We start from the raw sequence: 27,161 nt of genomic DNA, 5'->3' as shown, positions 1-27,161 counted from the left end.
TATGGCTCCTACACTGTAAAAAAATCCTAATTTTATGGAAAATAACAATTACAGTAATTCACATTTTTTTTTTTCTGTTTCCTTAAATTACAAACAAATGTATGTAAAATTACAAAAATAATCAGTAATTAAACAGTAACAAAACAGTTAAATGATAAAATTGTCAAATGAATGGCAGCCAAAAAACCCTGTCGAATTAAAGAAAAATATCCTATTTAAATAACCCGAAAAATGCTTAGCTACAGGTATTTCCTGAATTATTACGATCAAATACCTTCACTTTAAAAGCGTAAAAAAATGGTCAAACAGCAAAGCTTTTTTGTGACTTTAGTAGCTTGTTTTGTGACGTGAGTTGATCTGAATTTTTTTGTCACTATTGTTGAAATTCATACACTGATTCTTGATGTCTTTGTGAGTCTGCATGACCTTGACAAAACATTTTCTGCATAAAAATTTGTTTGTAGTATTACAGCAGAAGTTTTGGTGTTTTAAATTACAACTGATATTAAACAACTTAAAAACCAGTAAGTCAGACCACTTTATGATGACTATCATCACTTAAAAAGTGACCAACATCAGCTGATCTGAGATTTTTCTTTTTTTTCCTTTGCTATAACAAACGTGTATCAAGAACAATGGTTAAATACAAGAAATTTACAGACCACTAGGTCTGAGTTGAAATATATTGTATGTTTTAATGGATCATGCTACAAACATAATTATCTTATAATAATGTTTTTACAAAGGTTGTAAAAAAAGTGTAAGATTTAAACACAAAGTGTGTAAAGTAAACTGTAAAAAGGATTTGATGATCACTAGTGATAGTATTTTATTCTGTGTTGTCATCATTCAAGTTGGATTTCAGCATTAATGTATGTTTAAAAAAAAAAAAAAAAAAAAGCAGCTGATATTGCCATAGAAACTAGTGGACTGCGAATCGCTTTCACCACACAATGGCGGAAACGCAGGGCTGCTGCTGGGCGCCGGAGTTTCAATGGAACTTTCTACTGAGTGTCGCTTCTTGTTAGTGTATATTCTTTGGCCTAAGTAACATAGGCCTATGTGGTGCTAAACCAGATCGAGCTGCCAAGCAATAAACATGCCGTTGATGATTACAAAATATTGTGCAGGACCTGGGCTCGACAGTAACAACAACATGTGAGTAACAGTTAATCTGTTATTTAACGGTGATTAAATTATATAAAGAAAGCGATCAAAGAAAGCCCCTTTGTAATCGTTGGAGCAGCGCGCGCTGAAGCTGTCAATCAAACAGCGCGAGTTTATCAGTGACTGACGCGCAAAACTTTTAGTTATATCGCGTTTGCACTGTTAGTGATGATGAAAGCATTTGTTAGAGTGCAGAAATTGAGTTGTAATGACGAGATCACTGCTTTCATGCAGTGTTCATCTCTGAAACCTTTAATGCCACGATCTAAATATACCGCAGATCCAAATGTAATGCAACACTTTTCATGATTAGTTAACCTTGAGAGCTGTAATAGTAAAAACACACTAAAAGAGAGAGTAATACTTGACCATTTCATATGCAAAGATGTCAGCCAATCACAGCAGTGGGCGTTTACACTGAAGTCTCACAGCAGACACGCCCCTTAAAACAGAGCGATCAAACCAGAGGGCAAAAATCAGGGTAGGAAAAATGCCTTTTATTTATAAATTATGACAATTTTGGATGTAAAAAGCATACTAACATTATAAGTGCACCCCAGGAAACATTATAAAACAATAAACCAACACAGTTCATGACCCCTTTAAAACATGCTTTTGCGCCCTCTGTTGGCCATGTCAACGTGACTAGTCAATGTCAAGTTTAAAGGATTAGTTCACTTTCAAATGAATATTACCCCAAGCTTTAATTTTCCTTCCTTTCAATCTTAATGGAAATCTTCAATATGGGAAAAGTGACAATGTGTCATTGATGAAGTGTTTTATTACATAATCTACAGCAACCTCTTATTATAACTAAATCTGGTAAACACACTCAATATACAGTGTACAACTATAAGACAGTAACATGTTCTGAGCCACTTTAGACTGCAAAGACAGTAGATAAGACACATTTCATTAAATCTACTAAATTGTTCTGGTGTCATAATCATTAACATAAGAAAAACTCTTAAGCTCTTAAAGAAAGAAGTGTGGTGGTTTAACTTTTAAAAACAAAACAATTGAATGTTTGATTTAAAACGGGAGAGTTTTCCAACCCGGTTCAGATAAAGTAAAGGTTGGACAAAACCAGCGAGTAGATAACAAAAAAATCCAAATGTAAATTGTTCCTGAAAATACAGATAAGTCAGAATGTAATACAATCCTGAGATAGCAAATGGTATATAGTTAATAGCCAAACTCACAGTAGTTATTAGAATGAGATAAAACGCTCTTCTCTTCATGTGGTTTTCACGCTCTTTCTCTCTCCCTGGTCCTGACTGCTTCAGAGCTCTGAGAACAGCCACCAGGAAAATCAACTGGATGAAGAAGAAGAGTAGGTACTGAATCGAAAAGCAACATACATATATATAAAATTTACATGAGACTATAGTAAACATGCAGCACAAACAGGATCCAAGAGTGATTATCCAGGCCACAGCAGAGCAGATCACTCTATATCTGAGAGGTTTGTACTTCAGAAAGGTTACAGGATGAACCACTGCCAGGTAACGTTCAACACAGATCAGACACTGAAACAGAGGATGGCCAGTGATGCCTAGTCCTAACATAAAATATTGTAATGTTGTGAAACTTGAAAACCAATAACAAATTACATAGACCCAAATGTTCAGACAGTTTGCAATTTCACAAACAGAGAGATTGAGGTTGAAGAACTCTGATGCAACTCCACTTCCTGTTCCTGTGATGATGAGCCATAAAACATAAGAGTGTGTAGGAAAACCAAACAGGAAATTGAAACTGTGCAGAAAAAGATCCAAAATTTTCATTAGCCCAATGGACTGAGTTGTGGAGAATGTAGATGCTTCTGGTGTGGCGAAGTTCACTGTACAGTTATTCATCTCTATTGGAAAAAAAAAATAAAATGATAATAGGCTACATGAACCTAAATTTGCATGCAGAGTTTTATATTTTTAGGGAAACATAATACAAAAAATAATTTGTGCATTAACTTAAGGTCTCATGGAATTAGAGAGCACATAAAATAATTACTGGGTTCAAGGATGATTTACTTGAATATATAATATAAACAAATACACATCTTAAAATAAAATATTTTGAGTGATATATTCATGGTCTGCATAAAAATGCTAGGATTTGCAGAGATTCTGATTTTATCAAAAGCCATTTATCTGCTGTCCCATTTTTACAGAACATAACAGCTAAAATGGGCCACATACATTTCAAGCAAAACTTGTAAGACATAAAGAATGTAAAAAAGCTCAAAATTATACTGATCTGTCATTTGCCTCACACAGTCTCAGGTTCACACAGAACGCTCAAAATTAGTTGAATTAAGTTTAATACAGTAATAAATGGGTCAATCTCAGGAATGGGTCCCATTATATCTGTCAGTTAATCAGTATTTAACTAACAAACTTCACATAATTCAGACTGAATGAAACGTTGTCAAAAATGCCAAATCAAAAATACATTCTATTATGTACTTCTACGAGCCCCAATTTAAATCCAAATGACCAAAACATAAAAAAAAAGCGTCAGATTTTTTTTTTTTTTTTTAGAGTTCGCATAGTTTTAGAATACTTAGTATACTTTCATATAGAAAATTTAATGTTTTTAAGAGGAGTTAATCACCTGAAGAGTGAATGTCCAGTCTCTCTGGATGTGTTTAAATCTGCTGTGTTTTGTAGACTGACTTCACTGCTGTTACAAGAATATGTGTGCTTGATTTCTGCTACACGTCACATGACACATTAGAAAAGCAAATATAATGTAAATAAACAAATGTAAGTTTAAAAAAAGTTCATATATCAAACTAAACGTGAACTGATGACTTTCATTAATTGCACATTTCTAAGCAGCATTAGTATCAATAGCTTATTATAAACAGTACTTTTTTTGTTGTTGTTGGTATTATACTAGTATTAGATGTGAGAGTTTTATTTTAAAATAGTCACATTTCAAGTAAACCTTTAGCATATCAAAATAGAGTATAGCAATTTGTGAAAACCCTCAATATAGGAAAAGTGACACAGTGTCATTAAAATACTGTAACACAATTTCACTTTATTGAAAGCATTTGTAACACCAATGAATTTAAAAAAATAATAATTTATATGAATATAGTACTTGAAAATCATAACCAAAAAGTGAAAAAAGAGGGAAAAAACTCCAGGGCTGCAATGATAATATAAAAAAGAATAAATAAAATACATTCTACACATTACTGTAACAACATGTGTAGTTGTTCATTATAGTAAATTACAGTGATGGTTCTAGTCTGCTCTCTCTCTTGCATTTGGCCACAAGTTATCATCAACATCACATCAATAATCAAAAATATGATTTTTTTTTTTTTTTTTTGGCTATAAAATTGAGAATATTTTAAAATAATTACTGCATAAATGCTTGGAATTTGCCATCATTCTGTTTTGAATGTGTTTTTAATCATTGTGAATGCAGTGTGCTAGCATTAGAAAAATGTGCTGAAAATACATAGTATTTTGCATGTTGTGGAGTACGAATGGGAAAAGAGTTCCTGAATTTTGAAAAGTGTGGTCACTGAATGCATTTTGTCTGAAAGCAATGAAAAATGGTTCACAGTTTGATCTGCATTGACTTCTGTTTCGCTGACTGTGTGAAGAGTTTTGAAAATGTGGTTTCGATATTGAACAATGCTTGTTAGCAACTGGGAAAAAACTGTAAAGTTATGTTTAACATTTGCCGATTCCCGCCTCCTTCTTCCTTATCTACGAATTTTGTTACATTGGTGCCGCAACCTGGGAGGAAGGAGGGACATACTGTCGAAGAGCCCTCGCTGCTGAAGGGGATTGCGGTGCTGCGGAGGTCGGGCAGCGCGGGAGTGAAGACCGCGAGAGGCTGCCCGAGGCGGTGGTGCTGGAGCCTAGTGACAGGTGGGACGGAGAGCTCGATGCCATGCTCCTGGGACGAGGTGGGGTGGCTGCCATCCAGGAGGGAGTGGAGGAGTCGCCGCCGGCTGCCCTCAGCCGGAGGAGCCATCACTGGCCGCCAGGGGGCGGAGGAGGATCGAGCCGTCCACCGAGCGTCCAGTACCATCGCATGGCACCGCGAGGAAGAGCCTCTCGGCTGGCTGAGGACCGAGCGGCAGTGTGTCTGGGAACCGGACCAAGAATTTTTTTTTCTCTCTTTTTCCTCTCTTCCCTCTCTCGTTCTGTCACTGTTCTGATCCACCACCATTGCTCTAATATCATCTGAAATATTGTTCCATGCATAGCCTCTTTGACCATGTCCTACTCTTCTCTCTCTTTGTCTTCCTCTTCCTCTGCCTCCACCTCTTGCTCTCCATGCTTGCAAAGTTCTCAAAATGGCTTCACTGAGGCCTTTTTGTAGCTGGCTGATTGGTGTTCAGTTTTGTAAGTAAGAGTTTTGAGGTGTGTGTCAACAACTTTTCAATTAACCAATGTGTGTTGTATTTTGAATAGATGTGTTTTCCCAATGGTACCCTGAGATTTCATTTTTGAACGAAGTGTCTTATGTATGAAATAGAGTGTAGTATGCAGGACCAAGTGTGTTGCATAAAGGAGTAAGTGTGTTGCAGAATTGCAACTACAGTGCAAAGCAGCGCTTTTGTTTAAGGTATGGGTACATGTGTTTGAGGTATGGTAACAAAAGCTTCAAGTTGTGTTACTTTAGTCTAAGCATGGGTCTTTAGTGTTCAAGCAACAGGCAAAAACTGTAAAGTTATTTTTAACGTTCGCCGGTTCCCGCCTCCTTCTTCCTTATCTACGAAGTTTTCTGTGATGGGTACGTTTAGGGGTAGGGTTAGTGTAGGGCAATAGAATATACAGTTTGTACAGTATAAAATAATTACTCCTATGGAGAGTCCCCGTAAACCACATATACCAACGTAACGTCTATAAGATCAGTTATAGATTCGGTCATATGGTACAGTGAGAACATTTACTGTATTACAGCAAACTCTGTTCTACACAAAACCTCATGACTGTGTCATACTTCACACCTTTTGATAACACACTGAATAGATACTACTATGATATATTAGTAAATATATTATCACATATTTTTCAATATATGAAAAGCAACAATTCCTTATTCAATATATTGTAATATATTTAAGCAATATATTTTTTTCTGTATATTTTCAAATATACCGTTAAATCATGTAATATATTGATAATTCATATATAGTGAAATATATTTTCTTTCCACAAGGGTATTTTCTTTTAGAGCTGCTGTACAGCCAAAATGAACCCTCTTTGCATTACTGATCATCATGTACCTGTTATCACTGTAACGCTGCATTGACTATACTATACTATACTATACTATACTATACTATACTATACTATACTATACTATACTAGTATCTGTGTAGCATAAACTGCAATCGAAATAAAGGTGACTTGACTTGATTTAGACCGGACCCAACATGAAGACGTGATGCTGAAGCAGAATGAAACTCTCATTGACTTTGGACTGTTTTTTTTTTTTTTTTTTTTTTTTTTTGAGTGTACTGTAACATGCTCTTCATTTAAAGTTTTCTTTGAACTTTTAGGTCTTTGTATTTAGACTGCTGTATGTTTGCAGTATGTAAGTGCTGAATATACAGACATTCAATACTATATAATATTGGTTGATATTGTGATTTCTATACATTTTATGTAATGGCAAAATGTGTTTACTGTGTTACAATATACTTTTTTTTTCTGTAACCTCATGTAACCTCTGGATATTTGTTTTTACATTTTTAATAGTGTTTAATGATCTGTAGTGTTTATATATTGCTTAATGTGTGTATGATCTGAAAGCTTTGTTTGATTTTGCCATAAGAGTCAGAGGTTTTGTGAAATTAGTTTGAAGATTTGGATTTGTGTTTAATGTTTTGAGAAAATGAGTGATGGTTTTAAGAAATGTGTTTTAGCAATTCAGAAAAACCGTAATGACATGTAATGACTAAAATAACTGAATTTAATATTAAAATAAACAAATCATTAATCAATTATTAAATCAAAGTTATCTAAAACAACATTAAGAAAGTAAAGTAACTAGTAAAATAACACAATGGCAGATCTTATAAGGAACAGAGGCTGGAGATTTTTCCAGTTCGGTGAAGATAAAGAACAGGCTGAACGAAACCAGCCAACACATAACATACAAAACCAGGGAGCCAATATACGAGAATATTCTGTTGTGTCAGAATTATACAGAATCCTGTGATACTATATGGGACATATATAAAAGCCATGCTCACAGTCGTTATTAGAATGAGATGAAACGCTCTTCTCTTCATGTGGTTTTCCTCCTCTCTCTCTCTCCTTCTCTCTCCTGGTCCTGACTGCTTCAGAGCTCTGAGAACAGCCACAAGACAAAACAACTGGATGGAGAAGAAGAGGAGGAACTGCAGTGAGTAGAACCATGTTTTGACATGAATGTTTTGTGAGATAAATAAACTATAGAAACAGGAGCCAAGAGTGATTATCCAGGCCACAGTGCAGCAGATCACTCTATATCTGAGAGGTTTGTACTTCAGAAAGGTTACAGGATGAACCACTGCCAGGTAACGCTCAACACAGATCAGACACTGAAACAGAGGACGACTGGTGAGCATTAGTCCTTGCAGAAACAGCATTAAAAATGACAGACTTGAAAAGTAAATTGTCAGCATAGAGACCAAACTACTCAGACAGTTACCAATCTCAGAAATAGAGATGTTGAGATTGAAGAACTCTGATACAACTCCCCTTCCTGTTCCTGTGATGATGAGCCATATAATATAGACGTTTGTAGGAACACCAAACAGGAAATTTATGCTGTGTATGCAGGTTACAACAAAGTCCAGCGGCCCAAAGGAATGAGTCGTGAAGTTTGTAGATTCAGGTGTGGTGAAGTTTACTGTAGAGTTATTCATCTCCTCTGTGTTTGTCTCCTTAGTTCAGCAGCTCACAAGCCAAATAATAGTTTTTGTTGTTGTTGTTGTTGTTTTGTTTGTTTTTTTGGCAAACTGTGAATGAACCAGTTAATTCAGATTCAGAGTCAATAAGGTAAACATAACATTTAAATATATTCATCCAGTAAATAACATAACACAATTACTTGGTAATACAAAGTTCCTAATTTAAACTTGTATAACCAGACCATACCATTATTAATTTACTTCAAAATATGATTGTATATATAGTAAATATTTATGCTTAGCCTAAATTTATAAGCATGCAATTTTCTTTCATATATTTTGACTACTGTTTTTTTATTATTAAATATTTAATAATTAGGTATAATTAAGAGTTTATCACCTGAAGAGTGAGTGTGCAGTCTCTCTGGATGTGCATAAATCTGTGCTGTGTTTTAGAGACAAGACGTATATATGACCTTGATTTCATCTGCTACACGTCACATTAAGCACAAGATATGCAAATTCTTAGACACTGCGTCACTAGTGAAGTTTTATTGGATAAACAACAAACTGGTAGCAACCACAACAACTATTTCAGCATGATTTTATTGGTATTCTTAGTTTACTTTGATTTGGAAAATGTTTATTTGAAAGTATTTGGACTGTATTCACAATTATTCAGAACATTTTGAATTTAAAATCAGTTTATACCCAGCAAGCATTGTCTGACGGCAATGTCGTGTCCCTGGCCAAAAATTGTCATGGTAGGATGGCATAAATCAGTAAAAATGTGTAACACAGAACATTTCCTAAAAATGCATTCAGATATGTTTGTACATGTCTACAATTCTCTGGGGTTGCATGTATATTTTTTACTTTGACTTTTAGCTACCTGTAGTTCAATATATAATACTTAATTAATTAATAAGATAAAGTCTAGGATGTCCATTCAAATTTCATTTTGGAACTATTTTTCAACCATGATGGCACGTGTCGGAGGGTTGTCTTTTCAACGGATGTCTTTCATTAAACCTCCAAATGTTTGCTGGGTAAAATCAGATAAGACTTTAGTTTCTGTAGTGGAAATGTGAGGTTTGTGAGGTGCTATATTATGAATACATATTTTCAGTTCAGCATGCAATGGTACTTGTACTGTATTTCAGTTTAATTTCTTCTGACTTGGCTGACATCCAGTAATTTACATTTAAATTGTGCACCAAGACATGTTTTTACACAATGTTAATCAACTGACCCTTCACTTTAAAACTGAGAATAACAGTTTTTTTCATACAGTAAATGTTCAATCCCATAGAAAAAACTTGCACCTGAACAGTGAATATTCTTTCTTCTCAAAAAGACTTTTTTATTCATTTGAAACTGGCCAGCACAGGTGCCGCTCACTGATCACATGACCGAGTTCAGTGTTTATATATATATATATATATATATATATATATATATATATATATATATATATATTTATTTATTTATTTTTTTTCCCTGTTGGGAAAAAAAGGTTCTCAGTGTTATGAATGTTGAGTTCAATTCAATAACCTCTGTGGGCAATCCTCAATATGGAAAAGGTGTATTTATTTTACATTTTTCAAACATAATTAAAATGTATCAGACATAAAAAAGAATAGATCAAATATCACAATCATGGGATTTAAGGAAAACAAAGGCAGGATAATTTTCCAGCCCGGTGCAGATAAAGAACAGGCTGAACAAAACCAGCCAGTACATAACAAATAAAACTAACAGAAAAAGGTAGCTCCATATTCTCTTTTGTCAGAATAAAAAAGAATCCAGTGATAGTAAATGGCCAATATGTGATGGCCATGCTCATAGTAGTTATTAGAATGATATAAAACACTCTTCTTTTAATGGTGTTTTCCTCCTCTCTCTCTCTCCCTCTCTCTCCTGGTCCTGACTGCTTCAGAGCTTTGAGAACAGCCACACAGCAATACAACTGGATGGAGAGGAAGAGTAAGAATTTAAGCGAATTTATGCATATATAAATATAAAAGTCGAAAGATGCTAAAATAAACATGCCACACAAACAGGATCCAATAATAATTATCCAGGCCACAGTGCAGCAGATCACTTTATATCTGAGAGGTTTGAACTTCAGAAAGGTTACAGGATGAACTACTGCCAGGTAACGCTCAACACAGATCAGACACTGAAACAGAGGACGACTAGTGTTGCCTAGTCCAAATAAAAACCATGTTAATGGTGTGAAATGTAAAACCCAAGTACTATCAAGTAGGGCAAACAAAGAATTAACACAGATACCAATCTCAGAAACAGAGAGATTGAGGATGAAAAACCCTGATGCAACTCCACTTCCTGTAATGATGAGCCATATAATATAAGAGTGTATAGGAAGAGCAAAAATCAAATTAATGCTGTACAGACATATGTTCAGACTGTTCAGTAACCCAGTGAAATGAGTTGTGGAGTTTGTTGAAGCTTCAAGTGAGGTAAAGTTCACTGTAGAGTTTTTCATCTTCTCTTTGTTTGTCGTCTCTACCCTTTATATTCTTATATTGTAATCTGTGCAGGAAAAAAAGAAAGATATGGTCACGTTAGATGAATCGTATAGTCAGATACAATGTTGATAGTCCTTTTTGATTCAGTCATTTAAAAATAGTTTAACTTTCCCAACATAATTATTAATTTATAAGTTTGACCTCCTGGAGGAATTTCAGCAAATCCACTACTTAAAAAGCCATTGCTGTCTCAGAAAACATCAAAGACAATGAAGTTTTTGGCAGAATGTGGGAAGTTTGATTATTCAACTAGACAATGCTCCTGCCCACACTGCTAAGACAACCAAGATTTGAACCCGATATAATATTTGGTCTCAAATTAATCGAAAAGTTAGTATCGAAAAAATATGGTATTCGTTATCATTTGCATGCTGATGACTCTCAAATTTTACCACTGAAATGTGGGGATAAAATTTCCATTCAGTTTCTGTAAGAATTTTTTTTTTTTTTTTTTGGCTGAGGTTAAGTGTTGGTTGGCCAACAGAATGAGGATAAGAATGAGTTTATTAATTTGGTACAAATTCAGCTGCTAGGCTTCTAATGGGCACTGAGAAGAGAGAGCACATACCTCCTGTGCTTATCAAACTACACCGGCTACCTGTATGATACAGAATTCATTACAAAGTGCTGCCACAGTTTATGTTTTCAAAGCTTTTCATGGCTTATGTTTCTGATTTAATCAGTCTGCATCAATCTAATAGGTCTCTGCATTCAAATGATCATTACACCTTATGGTTCCTTGGTCTAGCTTAAAATGAAAAGGTGATCGGACCTTTTCTGTTGCAGCTCCAAGGCTTTGGAGTGACCTTCCTCTGTCTGTGTCTCATCTCCTACACTTAGTGTATTTCAGAGTGCACTAAAAACTCATTTGTTTTCTTTAGCTTTTGTAAATGCTTTGTAAGTTTGATGTATGTTTTAATGGTTCTATATTTGTTTGTTTTTTTTAATTATTATTTCTGTACAGCACCTTGGTTCCACATTGTGGTGTTGAAAGTGCTTTAGAAATAAAGTTTGACTTGAGTAACTTGGAGACATTTTTGAACTACCCATGGAATGTTTGAAGCCATTAACATTGAGTGGAACAACACTGACTCTTCTTTCTGTAATAAGATGTCTGCATTTAATGAAAACATAGGAGAAGGCTATTCCATGCTAAGTTATTTTAATTACAGTATTTGTGTAATTCTTGCTAATTTCCTGACCAGTGATTTGTGATTAAAATGTTTACGACCATTAAAAAAAAAAAAAAAACACTAAATACCCTTGCCAGGTACACAGATCAGACAATAAAACAAAGGATTAGCATTGAAACAGAGAGACAGTTTGAAGAACTCTGATGCAACTCCACTTTCTGTTCCTGTGATGATGAGCCATGTAACATAGAAGTATGTAGGAAGACCAAACAGAAAACTGATGCTGTACACACAGATTTCCAGACTGTCCAGTATGGACTGATGTGTGGAATTTGTAGCTGCTTCACATGTGGTGAAGTTCACTGTATGTTCATTACATCCAATATATATAATCTAGTCTAATATTTTATCCATTCCCAATTGAAAACCATATCACTATCAGTAAATGACTATACAATTCTATCTATAAATTACAGAGTATTCACTTCGCCTATAGCCTACATTCACTTCCAAATGTAGTTATAGCTAAAGCATTAAACTTGACACAAACCCTTGGACGTTATAAGTTGACAACGGTGGCATTGTTATTGTGAACTAAAAAAAGCAAGAAAAAGAAATGAAAAAGAGAAGAGTTTTGTCACCTGAAAAGTGGATGTCCAGTCTCTCTGTGCGATGTTTTGTAGACTGACCTCACAGAAGTCACAAGGATATTGACTTAATCTACATGTCACATAAAACATCAGACATGCAAATCAAAGTTTGAAAATAAAATTGATGTGCACATAGACCAAACGATTATTTATTTTGAGAGAAAAATAAACAATTTATTACTAGGATCAGTTTATTAATAGGATCTGTTTCACATCCCTTATTAGATGGCCTGCCAACTTTTGAGTTTAGCTTGGAGTGAGAATTATTGATGGGGGAGGTGGGGTGATTCGATTCATAAGCTTGCGATTCGATTCTAATCTTGATTCATTATCAATTCATTTGGCTAAACATCATATACAGTAGGGCCTATATGTTAATTTTTCGCAATGAAACAAATCTCTCTCAACAAATGCTGTAAACATACAGGGAAACCTGTCAGCTGGTGTTATTATTAAGGTTAAAATCAACAACTCATTCTTATACAATTATTAACGTAATGCATTTTTTTTATAATAATGTTATTTTTTTTAATGATGTAAAATATAATAAATGTAGTAGTGTAATAGAAATGCATATGCAAAATGCTCCTCTCTAGAGTTCATTTTCCAGATAACTAACATGCTGTATAGTCATTGAATGGCTTTACATGACATATTGTTCACAGGCAGTTGGCAGCCCTGGATATAGTTAGCCTACTGTTTACAACTGAATGCTTTCAGCGCTTCCGGGAACAGAAGATTCAAGAATTACATTCAATGGATGCTTCATTTAAATTGCAGAAATGAGCTGCCTACTGCTTAAGGGTTTAAAACACCCCTTTTCTGTAATATGGCTGAAGTTTATTTATATTCCCAGCTAGAAAATGTTATTGCTCTAAGAATGTTTTGAGAACATTATGCTATGTTCTGGTAATGTTTTCAGCGGCAAGTTTTATTTTTGTTCCCAGAATAATCTCCAAAAAAGGTAGGGTGACATTATTTAAAAACATTGTAAAAATGTTTAGTGATAACATTGTTAGAACATTATCCCCTAACATTCTTATAAAGTTTTTAGAGGGACGTTTTGGACACTGGCTGTAGATTCCAACTCCAAGTCTAACTGTTTATTATGGCAAGTACAGCAAAACAAAAGGTGCTCAGGTTAGCTATTTGTTGATAATAACATTTTTATCATCACATAGTGCTTTGATAAACTGACTTCACCCAATTTAAACTATGGTATTAATTTCACATTATTTGTCATAACAACTCTGTGATTCTACAGTATTAGATCTATCAGTGTTATCAGTGTTTTAAATCAGATAATATCAATTATTTAAAAAAAAGTAAAATTCCTTTGTCATTGAGACACACTCAAACATCAAGAATCAGCGTATGATTCTTAACAATGGTGACATGCTTCATGCTGCAATGCATTCTGGGTGCACTATACAAAACTCATCCATGGCTTCCAGAATGCATTGCAGCATGAAGCATGTCACCATTGTTGAGATTCATATGCTGATTCTTGATGTCTCTGTGTGTTTAAGTGGCTCAGTAGTTCAAAATGATTTGTATACAGTGATTTGTTTTGTTTGATGTTTTTTTTTTTTTTTTTTTAAATCATACAGATTATTTGATTAAAACACTGCTGGTTGTCATGCTGTAGAAAAATATCAACACAATTATAAAATATGAAATTAATAACATAGATTAGACTCCGGATGAGACCAGTTGATCTGACCACTATGTTGATCATATATTTATCATCAACAAGTAGTCAACATCATCTGATCACAATTACTTTGGCTGTTCTTTACATAACAAACACAGTTATAACAGCCAAACAAAAACTAACATTTCAATGTCAGGTCAAACTGCCCAACTAAGACAAACACCGATCTCCATAATGGCGATTTTAATAAAACATCAACATCTAAACCTCTTTTCATTCTCAACAATAACTTTTGTACACTACATAAATAAAGTCAAAGTGGTTTAAGTTAAGCTGGTAATGCTGTTTTTTGAGTTGCTTAACGTCAAACATCAAACGTCAAAGGTTGGGTTTTCACTTTCAACCAAAATTTGAAGTCTAAGCAACATTTGAGTACACATCCAGCAGCCAATGGAAAGCTTCCCATTAAACACTTTATAAGAATGTTAGGGGATAATGTTCTATCAACGTTATCACTAAACATTTTAGAATGTTTTTAGAGAATGTTTTCCTACCATTTAGCATTACTTTCTGGGAGCAAAAATAAAACTTGCGGCTGAAAACCTTCCCAGAACATTACAAATTTCTAGCTGGGTTACCATCAAGATCAGTAAATCAGGACGAACTCAAGATTTTATGAAATTAGTTAGAAAGTTTAGATTCCGGGTATTGTCTCTCTAATAGCCGACTGGCTCGCTGTAAGTTATTTGAAGTCTGATTCATGTGCAGGTGTACATGTAAAAAAAAAAAAAAAAAAAAAAAACTCTTCTCTTTCAGTCATATTGGAATGACATTGTAATCATTTGACTGTTATATATAAAAGGAGACACTGGGTCATTGATAAAGTTTTTTTTTTTTATTTTTATTATTTGGATAATCAACAGACTAATAGCAACAGCTCAAATTTGTTGAATAAATATGATGGCATATGTCATTAATATAACTGATTACAGATAAGAAACTCAAGTTATCCGTAATAAGCATTTGTACATCAAATGTATTTTAGATGCATGTTATCATTCAATGCAAACATACGAGAATACATGTGTGCTCAAACCATAATTTACATGCAAACACCTTATGACTTTTGTAATGAGATCACTAGCTATCAGATGAACAAAATATAACAAAAACAACCAAATGAAGCTATAAGTCAGTGTGCAATGGTGGAACCTTGCATAAAGGCATATCTACACAGGAAATGCAACAGAAAAAAGTAATATATCAGCTCCAAAAACTGAATTTATAACTTTCCAGTATAAGAAAAAAAAAAAAAAAAAACTACATTCAGCATAACATTATTTTAATTTAACAGTCAATAAGTTTATCAATTATTACATTAAAATGACTAAAATAGCAATTAAATTATTAAATCGTTTATTAAAATATCACCATTTTATTGTGCACAATATGGGGAACAAAGGCAGGAAAATTTCAAAGTGCGGTGCAAATAAAGAACAGGCTGAACAAAACCAGCCAGAACATAACAAATCAGACTGGTGATCCAGAGTTTATGAATATAATTGTTTGTTAGAATGGTAATTAATCCTGTTGTAGCAAATGGAACATAGATGATAGTCATGCTCACAGTAGTAATTAAAATGATTTGAAATGCTCTTTTCTTCATGTGGTTTTCCTCCTTTCTCTCTCTTCTTCTCTCTCCTGGGCCTGAATGCTTCAAAGCTCTGAGAACAGCCACAAGACAAAACATTTGGATGCAGATGGCCAGTAGGAATTGTAATGAAAAAAACTGTGTATGCATTTCTCCATTTTTAGTGAAGACAATAAATAAGCAACAGAAACATGAGCCAAGAATATTTATCCATGCCACAGTGCAGCAGATCACTCTATATCTGAGAGGTTTGAACTTCAGAAAGGTTACAGGATGAACCACTGCCAGGTAACGCTCAACACAGATCAGACACTGAAACAGAGGACGACCAGTGAAGAATAGTCCTAGTAAAAACAGTGGTAATTTTGAGATTCTCTGAAAGCAAATTGACATTATATAAAACAAACAATTCAGACAGTTACCAATTTCACAAACAGAGAGATTGAGGTTGAAGAACTCTGATGCGACTCCACTTCCTGTTCCTGTTACGATGAGCCAGATCACATAGGAGTGTGTAGGAAAACCAAAGAGGAGGTTGATGCTGAACATACACATTTTCAGACTTTCAAGTAACCAGAAAGAATCAGCTGTGGAGTTTGTAGATGCTTCAGGTGTGGTGAAGCTCACTGTATAGTTGTTCATCTCCTTCGCGTTTATCTTCATCATATCTGTGATTTAATGGAAAAGACAAACGTAAATGAACCATGGAATTCAGACTTAGTGAATGAACTCAAAATAAGATTTGAAGATTTTTTAACGCATCCAGTTTGAACAACCCAGTTTGTAATTCTAAAATTACCCATTTACATTCAAATAATCAAAGCACTTCAATGACTTATAATAATTCTTTAATATATAACTCAATAATATTTTTCATAGTCGACAATCATGTACAAAATCTAATATTTATGACACACTTATATGAATCATTCCTGTTAGAGCTGCTGTGCAGCCAAATTATGTACCAGTTATCAATGTAAAGCTGCTTTGACACAATCTACATTGTAAAAAGCACTATATAAATAAAGGTGACTTGACTTGATTCAATATCTAAACAAATGTCCCAAACCCCTTTGGGGAGATAAACACAATTGCACTGTTGATTATTTGTTACATCCCCCTATGTACTTGACGTCTAGAGGATATGGAGAAGCAACATATGGCAAATTGAATAAATAAATTAAGTAGTAAGATACTTAATGGTAAAAAAAATATATGTACTATTGATGGTAAAAAATAAGAAATTGAATCAAAAAGAGAAATTCATCACCTGAAGAGCGAATATCCAGTCTCTCTGTACTGTGTTTTGTAGACTGACTTCATAGCTATCACAAGAATATATGACCTCATCTGCTACACGTCACATAAAACATCAGATATGAATATGTTTCAGGGATTTGGGTATTTTCTGACAGGAGATAGAGACAGATATGGAAAAATGTTTATTTCAATTTTGATGATCATCTTTGTCACATGATATGCAAATTAGTTAAGTTGGAAGTGTCTGAGGTGTAGAACATCAATGATAACATCATGTCATGGTTTTATTTTTCAGATACCATTACCATTACTTTTACTGCCTCTTGATATAAATATAAGAATGATTAATTGGACTTGACTTAAATTGTTCAAAGCCACAACTGACTGACCTTCAGTTTAATTCTGACACCAGAAATGGTGCTATTATTTATACGTATACATACAATTGTAAATTAAAAGTTGTCACAAGTATTAATGTGCATGGCTTTATCTACTTCTCATCCCATAAAAACACAAACATTTTGATATGCAAATATTTAAATTTAAAAATGAGTTTCAAAATGACTAGCTAAACATTTAAAGAAAAAAAAAAAAAAACAGTGCACTTCTATAGAATGTTAACTTAAAAAAAAAAATAATAATAATACATTCATAAGTATTTTCAGTAACCATCTTCATAGTATGAAGTGCACAGATAAAAATCAGTGAATGATCAAAGATTCAATCTTTATACATCTGATACTGGCCAGCAGGTGCCACTTATTCAACACCTGATATGCAAATTGTTAGACTGAGCATTTAAAAATTATGACAAAGAAAAACCTAACCACATCATACTGTATCTGTGTTATGATAGAATGTCAAGCTTGATGTAATCTTTGTGGAAACCATGGAAAAGGTGACACTGGGTCATTGATGAAATTATTATTGCAAAAACAAACAAAATTAGAAGCAACCACTCATGTCAATCATATCTGAATAACACATACAGAATAAATCTGTGTAAATAACTAGAACAAACAAATGTGCAACTATAAGTCAGTTTGTGGTGGTAGATCTCTCCATATAATCAGTAAATGATAGAGTCACACTAACATGTTCTGAACCCAATTTACACTGAAAAGGCTGCAAAGTCAGTAATATATATATATATATATATATATATATATATATATATATATATATATATATATATACACACACAGGTGCTGGTCATATAATTAGAATATCATGAAAAAGTTCATTTTTTATTGTAAATTATTTTTAAAAAAATTAAACTTTCATTTATACTAGATTCCCTACATGTAAAGTAAAACATTTCAAAAGTTTATTTATTTATTTATTTATTTATTTATTTTTAATTTGTTGATTAGAGCGTACAGCTAATGAAAGTCCAAAATCCAGTATCTCAAAATATTAGAATATTTACATTTCAGTTTCTTTAAATGACCATCCCTACAGTATAAATTCCGGGTATCTCTTGTTCTTTGAAACCACACTAATGGGGAAGACTGCTGACATGGCAATGGTCCAGGAGACAATCATTGACACCCTCCACAAAGAAAGTAAGTCACAGATGGTCATTACTGAATGTGGTGGCTGTTTACAGAGTGATGTATCAAAGCATATTAAATGCAAAGTTGACTAGAAGGAAGAAATTGGGCATGCAAAGGTGCACAAGCAACCTTTGGATGACCACAAGCTTGAGAATACTGTCAAGTAAAGCTGATTCAAACACTTGGGAGAGCTTCACAATGAGTAGAATGAAGCCGGAGTCAGCGCATCAAGAGTCACCACACTCAGACATCTCCAGCAAAAGGACTACCAAGCCACTTCTGAAACAGAAACAACGTCAGAAGCATCTTACCTGGGCTAAGGAGAAAAAGAACTGGGCGGTCAAGTCAAGTCAAGTCAAATTTATTTATATAGCGCTTTTACAATTGGTAATTGTTTCAAAGCAGCTTTACATATTAGAAGCACAGAAAAAAGGGAAGTGGTTAAAAATAAGCTGTACAAACAAGCGTGGTAATATGTAACATATACAAGATGGTGCTACATTAAGCCAATGTCGGCTGACTCCCAGGGGTGGAAAAAAAACCCCTAGGAGAAAAACCCAGCGTGCTAACACTGGGAAAAAAGTCCTAGGAGGGAAAAAACCCCTTGGAAGATATATATAATATATGTAAATGGATATGGAGATCAAAATCTGAATTATACATTTTTATTATAGAGATTAAAAATAGATTATATATAAATATATGTAAGCGGATACGGGGATTAAAAATCTGAATTATAGATGCAGCCAGAACTGGATCTGTAGGCCCATTGTCTCCTGGGCTACGTTGTAGTCAGGTCCAGACACAGGTTCTCCATCTGATCTGGATACGGCCTGGATCCAGCACCTGGAAAACCTCAGGATAAGCAGAGAGACAGATATTAGCGTAGATGCCATTCTTATTCTGATGTACAGGTATATCTAGTGTTATAGGAAATGTTCTCGGTTCCGGCCGACCTAATTATTGCAGCGTAACAATCCTTTTAACGGATTTGAAAAATGTTAATGTATTGATAATGTGTTATGTGTATGCAAGAGCAAAGAGATGTGTTTTTAGTCTAGATTTAAACTGACAGAGTGTGTCTGCTTCCCGAACAATGCTAAGAAGATTGTTCCAGAGTTTAGGTGCTAAATAGGAAAAGGATCTGCCGCCTTCAGTTGATTTTGATATTCTGGGTATTATCAACTGGCCTGAATTCTGAGATCGCAATAAACGTGAAGGACTATAATGCATTAAGAGCTCACTTAGGTACTGGGGAGCTAAACCATTTAGAGCTTTATAAGTAAGTAGCAAGATTTTAAAATCTATACGATGTTTAATAGGGAGCCAATGTAATGTTGACAGAACTGGGCTAATATGGTCATACTTTCTGGTTCTAGTAAGAACTCTAGCTGCCGCATTTTGGACCAACTGTAGTCTGTTTAAAAGCAGAGCAGAACAACCACCCAGTAGAGCGTTACAATAATCTAGTCTTGAGGTCATGAATGCATGAACCAACTGTTCCGCATTTGTCATTGAGAGCATATGTCGTAATTTAGATATATATTTTTAGATGGAAGAAGGCGGTTTTACAGATACTAGAAACATGACTTTCAAATGAAAGATTGGTATCGAAGAGCACACCCAAGTTCTTAACTGAGGACGAAGGTTTAATGGAGCACCCGTCAAGTGTTAGAGAGTATTCAAGGTTTTTTCGTGAGGAAGTTTTTGGTCCAAAGATTAGGATATCAGTTTTTTTCTGAATTTAATAATAAGAAATTTCTTGTCATCCAGTTTTTAATGTCAGCTATGCATTCTGTTAGTTTTGTGAATTTGTAGGTTTCGTCAGGGCGCGAGGAAATATAGAGCTGAGTATCGTCAGCGTCGCAGTGAAAACTAACACCATGCTTCCTAATTATCTCTCCTAAGGGCAGCATGTACAGAGTGAAAAGCAACGGTCCTAGTACTGAGCCTTGTGGTACTCCATATTGAACCTGTGATCGATACGACATCTCTTTATTAACTACTATAGACTGATAACGGTCAGATAAGTACGATTTGAACCATGCCAAAGCAATTCCACTAATGCCAAGTCTTTTTAAAAGAATGTTGTGATCAATAGTGTCAAAAGCAGCACTGAGATCTAATAACACTAATAGAGAAATACAGCCACGATCGGATGATAGGAGTAGATCGTTTGTAACTCTAACGAGAGCAGTCTCAGTACTATGGTATGGTCTAAATCCTGACTGGAAATCCTCACAGATTCCATTTCTTTCTAAAAAGGAGCACAGTTGTGTTGAAACTGCCTTTTCTAGTATCTTTGACAGAAAAGGTAGATTCGAGATTGGCCTGTAATTTACTAAATCTCTCGGATCTAGTTGAGGTTTTTTAATAAGAGGTTTAATAATAGCCTGCTTAAAGGTTTTTGGCACGTATCCTAGTGTTAAAGATGAATTAATTATATCAAGAAGTGGACCTACGACCTCTGGAAGCATTTCTTTCAGTAGTTTAGTCGGCATTGGGTCTAACATACATGTCGTTGATTTTGATGATTTGATAAGTTTAGATAATTCTTCCTCTCCTATAGCGGCGAATGATTCTAGTTTTACCTCAGGGACACTACAGTGCACTGTCTGAAGCGAAACTGTAGACGGTTGCATGTTTTTAATTTTCTCTTTAATTTTCTCTCCACAGTGAACAGTGGTCGAAAGTCCTCTTTTCAGATAAAAGTAAATTTTGCATTTCATGTTGAAATCATGGTCCCAGAGTCTGAAGGAAGACTGGAGAGGCACAGAATCCAAGCTGCTTGAAGTCTAATGTGAAGTTTCTGAAGTCAGTAATGATTTGGGAGGCAGTGACGTCTGCTGGTGTTGGTCCATTGTGTTTTATCAAGTGCAAAGTCAATGCAGCCACCTTCCAGGAGATTTTGGAGCACTTTATGCTTCCATCTGCTGACAAGCTTTATGGAGATGCTGATTTCCTTTTCCAACAAGACTTTAGCACCTGCCCACAGTGCAAAAACCACTTCCAAGTGGTTTGCTGACCATGATATTACTGTGCTTTATTGGCCAGCCAACATGCCTGACCCCTGAATCTATGGGATATTTTCAAGAGAAAGATGAGAAACAGTCAATCCAACAATATACAGATGATCTGAAGGCTCAGTAGTGCCTCAGCAGTGCCACAGGCTGATCACTTCCATGCCACACTTCACTGTGTTTCATTTTCATTTTTCAGTTTCATTTTTAAAAATAATTTACAATAAAAAAATGAACTTTTTCACGATATTCTAATTATATGACCAGCACCTGTATATAGGTACGCTCACAGATATTTTTTTTTTTTTTTTTTTTTTTTTTATCAGAGTATAAATGCACGTTACCTGCATTTACCATTTTGGTTACACTTTATTTTGATGATCCCCTTTAAATTTTCTGTTGACTATAAGTATGTCACAGTTAAGTGGCTGAAGAGAAGCATACAAAGAAGAAGAATTCAAATTCAATAATCTTAACTCCAAAGCATGACAGAAACATACAGGGAAACGATAGCACACTCTAACCTTAAATATCAGGCACCCTGAAGTTCTGGAGGTCACGGGCAGGTGAGCAGGGTAGTGCTGGCAGGTTAGGGAGCCTCCAGAGCAGCACCGTCAGTTCAAGGGGCCAGGGCGGAGCTGGCAGTTCAGGGGACCAGGGCGGAGCCGGCTGTTCAGGAAGTCATGGCGGTGCTGTCATCTCAGCGTGGCAGCCATCCTAGCTGAGGGCCAAGCGTGGCGGCCATAACGGAACGAGATACTGGACTGGTGACCTTGACGGGACGAGACTCTGGAATGGCAGCCATGATGGGACGAGACTCTGGAATGGCAGCCATGATGGGATGAGATTCTGGACTTTCTCTTACTTGAACCAAAGCAGAGGTTGGTGAAGACTCCTGTGTAGCTGCCCTGATGGTGGGAGTGGACACGGGTGACTGTAGCTGTGTGGTGGTGGTGTTATCACCAACCTCACCAACTGTGAGGGAAGAACAACCCAACCACAGCACATGTTCAATATACTGAACATAGGAACAGGTGGTAGTTGTTGCAAAAACTTCCCGGTAAAGATGATCATTTAGACCACACCAAAAATCTGTCTTTAGAGTGTTATTATCCCAGGTTACCTGATGTGAAAGTTCAAGGAACTCCTCAACATAGGTCTCGATTGGGCGGCCATCTTGGAAGCAGTTGATCAGTATCAGTGGGGTTAATAGGGGTGAGGAGAACACCCATGCTGTTCTCTGTCTTGGTCCTCTATTCTGTCACAGTTAAGTGGTAGGAGAGAAGCACACGACAAAGAAGAATTCAAATCCAATAATCTTTACTCCATAAAGCATGACAGAAACATATAGGGAAACAATAACACACTCTAACCTTAAATATCAATACAAGACAAAGACAAGACTTTCACGAGGTGACTGACAAGTCACAGGTGAATGGGATTAACAAGTGAAACACAAGGGAAAAAACTGGGTCAAACGGAAAACACACATATCACTGACAAAGTAACGTTGCACAAGTGGCCTGTTGCACAAAGCCGATTTCAGTTTCTACCCAGGTAAGTTCATGATTAGTTTGAGTAAACTATCCCCCCCCCCCCAAAATAAAGTGTTACCAATATTTTTTTAAAAAGAATATGAAAAGAGGCAGAGTTTTGTTTTATACCATATCTCATTTTATTGTGCATTATAATGAGGATAACATTTCATTTCATATCATTTTAAATACAAATACCTACGTCTTACTAATAGGGTCACATCTGATAAACTTGTGTAAAATAAGTAAAATTGTGTAGAATAAATTAAATAGTGTAGAATAAACATAAATCATTAAAATAATTAATATGTTATGCATATAAAGATGTAACATTTCTACACTGCAACACAGACGCCACGTCTGAAGTAACAATACCATGAAAAAGCAATATATCAGAAAAAAGAATTTTGTAATTTTGTGTAATATTATTTGATTAATTGTGAAATAATGATTACATTAAACAATTACATAATGATGGTAAATAAGTGAATTTATTGAAATATCACCATTGCTGGTCTAATGCGGCACAAAGACAGGAGGGTTTTCCAGTGCGGTGCAGATAAAGAACAGGCTGAACCAAACCAGCCAGTATATAACAGATCAAACCAGTGATCCAAAGTGTATGAATATACTGGTTTGTTAGAATGGTAAATAATCCTGTGATAGTAAATGGGACATATATAATAGCCATGCTTAGAGTAGTTATTACAATTATTAGAAATGCTTTTCTCTTTAAGTGGTTTTCCTCCTCTCTCTTTCTCTCTCCTGGTCCTGACTGCTTCAGAGCTCTGAGAACAGCCACAAGACAAAACAACTGGATGGAGAAGAAGACGAGGAACTGCAGCGATAAGAACTCTGTATGTATTTCACCATTTTTAAAAAAGTCAATAAATAAGCAAGAGAAACAGGATCCAAGTGTGATTATCCAAGCTGCAGTGCAGCAGATCACTCTATATCTGAGAGGTTTGAACTTCAGAAAGGTTACAGGATGAACCACTGCCAGGTAACGCTCAACACAGAACAGACACTGAAACAGAGGACGACCAGTGAAAACTAGTCCTACAGAAAACAGTGGTAATTTTGAGGTAATTGAAAAGCAAACCAACAGTGCATAAACCAAACAATTCAGAGAGTTAACAAGCTCACAAATAGAGACATTGAGGTTGAAGAACTCTGAAGCAACTCCACTTCCTGTTCCTGTGACGATGAGCCATATAATATAAACATTTGTAGGAACACCAAGCAGGAAACCAATGATGAATGCACACATGGTTAGACTGTCCATCAGCTCAAAGGGCTGAGTTGTGGAGTTTGTAGATGTTTCAGGTGTGGTGAAGTTCACTGTAGAGTTATTCATCTCATCTGTGTTTCTCTTCTCAGTTTATCAGCTCACAAAACATGGATAATATTGCAACTGTGATTTTTGGGAAGAAAGAAGTGATATAAACCAGACCGTTCATACTGAGACAACCATGTTTAGCATATGCAAAATTTAAATAAATAAATGTTCAATAAATTCAGTAGGCCTATATATATTTACTGCATTAAATCTAAATAACAAGAATATAATTAAATGACTTCAAAATATGGTTCTATAAATTATTTACGTTATATTACTGAATCAAGGAAACATATTCATTCAGTATAAATCAGTCTGCAACTCTACATCGTTCTGCAACACATATCTACATATGCAAAATCTCATTTTCTGATTAGTTAAGTTTAAACGAATGAAACAAATAAACAATTAATGAAACAAAGAGCTCAGTCTCATTTACTCAAAAGCATTAAACTTGCCCAAAACTCTTGGTTATTATCAGACAAGTACAGTAACATTGTTGCTTATTATTGGGGGTAAAAACAATTAATTGAATAAAAAAATGGAGTTTATCACCTGAAAAGTGAATGTCCAGTCTCTCTGGATGTGTACAAATCTCTGTGCTGTGTTTTATAGACTGACTGCACTGCTGTTAGAAGAATATATGTGCATGACTTCATCTGTTACATGTCACATAAAACTCCAGGTAGATATGCAAATAATAAAAACAAACAAATATATATCTGAGTTTTTTGTTTTGTTTTGTTTTTCCACACATTAACTTCATTAACCCTTATCTTCAGTAATACTGGCTAATACCAAATTATAGTTGCAACAATCCTTTTCAGAGAGGTAAAACAGTAATATAATAATAAACGGTGTAAGATGATTTTAGTGTTATGAGAGTAAAGACAATAACAAGTGAAAGTTCGGGATGTCAAGATTAATGCAATAACCTCTGTAGCGAATCTCCATATGGAAAAGTGACACTGTTGATTAAGTGTTTTATTGAGGGGGAAAAAAAAAAAACAGTGACAGACTAGGAGCAACCAGCTCTTACTAGAGCAACTACTACTAAAAATAATGACTGAATTCACTATTAGATTGATTTTATAAAAAAAAAAATAAAAAAAAAGATCAAGTAAGAATTTAGAAAAATAACAAGGAAAATAAACAAGGATAACAACAATTTATTATATAATCTATAATGACATACATAAATTATATAATATCACAAATTGCAGGTCTTATGAATGACAGAGGCAGTAGAGCTTTCCAGCCTGGTGCAGATATAGAACAGGCTGAACAAAACTAGCTAGAACATAAAAAGCTAAACCTGTGTTTCCAAGTGCATGAATGTTTTGTCAGAAAGATAAATGCTGTGATAGTAAATAGGACATAGCCTATAGGATAGTCATGTTCATCAGAATGAGATGAAACGCTCAGACACTGAAACAGAGGATGACCAGTAATGTTTAGTCTTACTAAAAATAGTTTAAACTGCACTATAAAAGAACAACAGTCACCCTAAAAAAATGTCATATACTCCTTCTGTGTTTTGTGGACTTTTGTACTGTTTCCTGTCTTGCATCATGGTTTGTTTCCTCATTGATTAGTTCTTCCCAGGTGTTTCCCATTTAACCATGCACCCTTGATTTCTTGTTAAGCTTCTTTGTCTGTGTATATATAATGCTTATGTTTCACTTGTCGTTGTATGAGTTTGCTTAGTTCCCTTGTGTTTCTCTGTTTCCTTGTGGTTTTATTAAACTTCCTAACATTTACATCCTCTCTCTTCCATGCTCAATTTAACCAATCATGACAGAAATATAGCTAGTGACACATGACATCCAATTTAGTGGACAGAAGATTAATCAGAATTTCCTCTAAATCTAAAAACAATAATTGGTGAAAATTTAACAACGTGACTCCATAGCTATTACTTCATGTTACATTTTCTTTTTACATGCAAGAGTCTCTTTAGAATGGCAACTTGTCATTTCTGACTGGACGTCTGCCATCTTGGTTTGGAAAAAAAAAAAAATCCACATACAACAGCTTACCTCTTAGTGGCAGTGTACAGGATGATGTACTAGTGTCCACTGTAGTGGTTGAAGTGCAACTGTGCAATCAAAACCATGCATATTTACAAGAAACTTTTTTTTTTTTTTTAAATAGCTGTGTGTTGACCTCTGTTTAAAAGGGTTAAGTTACTGCCTAACTGCTTCTGGGTACTTTTCACAAACCAGAAAAGAATTGCATTCTATGGGTACATTCTTATATTTCCATCAAGAATGTTAAATCAGAACAAACTCAAGGTTTTACTATGAACTTCACATATTTGGGGCATCATAGCTCTAAAACACGACGGACTTCTTGCAAGTGATTGAAGTCTGGTTCGTTTCTTTGAACTTGGGCCTAAAGTATGAGCTGGTTTAAAGGTCCCGTTTTTCGTGTTTTTTTGAAGCTTTGATTGTGTTTATAGTGTGCAATATAACATGTGTTCATGTTTCGCGTGTAAAAAAACACAGTATTTTTCACATAATTTACTTATCTGTATACCGCTGTTTCCACTGTCATAAAAACGGGCTGATGACTTCCTTGTTCTATGAAGTCCCTCCTTCAGAAATACGTAACGAGTTCTGATTGTGCCAGCGGTTCCTGTGTTGTGATTCGACAGCAGCTTAGCGAACCCAGAGCCATAGAGAGCGCACCTTGCCCGGAAAGGTCACGCCTCTTACCATAACGTGTGCTGCACATAGTTTTACATGTGGATTATTGTGGTGTCGTGCCG

General features: G+C 35.0%; 3 protein-coding genes across 3 annotated transcripts in view; 1 reads left to right on the top strand and 2 right to left on the bottom strand.

Moving 5' to 3' along the window:
- Positions 1–27,161, top strand: part of LOC125253453 (urokinase plasminogen activator surface receptor-like) — a 551,125-nt gene that overhangs the window by 426,593 nt on the left and 97,371 nt on the right. The gene's annotated exons all lie outside the window — the stretch shown is intronic.
- LOC125253276 (uracil nucleotide/cysteinyl leukotriene receptor-like) lies at positions 7,220–8,056 on the bottom strand. Its single transcript, XM_048167196.1, has one exon. It carries the CDS (start codon positions 8,054–8,056, stop codon positions 7,220–7,222), a length of 837 nt encoding a protein of 278 aa, XP_048023153.1.
- Positions 15,466–16,323, bottom strand: LOC125253443 (hydroxycarboxylic acid receptor 2-like). The gene has a single exon (XM_048167396.1). It carries the CDS (start codon positions 16,321–16,323, stop codon positions 15,466–15,468), a length of 858 nt encoding a protein of 285 aa, XP_048023353.1.

The sequence above is a fragment of the Megalobrama amblycephala genome, linkage group LG18, assembly GCF_018812025.1.
Source record: "Megalobrama amblycephala isolate DHTTF-2021 linkage group LG18, ASM1881202v1, whole genome shotgun sequence".
In the NCBI taxonomy this organism is placed as follows: Eukaryota; Metazoa; Chordata; class Actinopteri; order Cypriniformes; family Xenocyprididae; genus Megalobrama; species Megalobrama amblycephala.
This window is presented reverse-complemented; position numbering and strand designations above follow the sequence as displayed.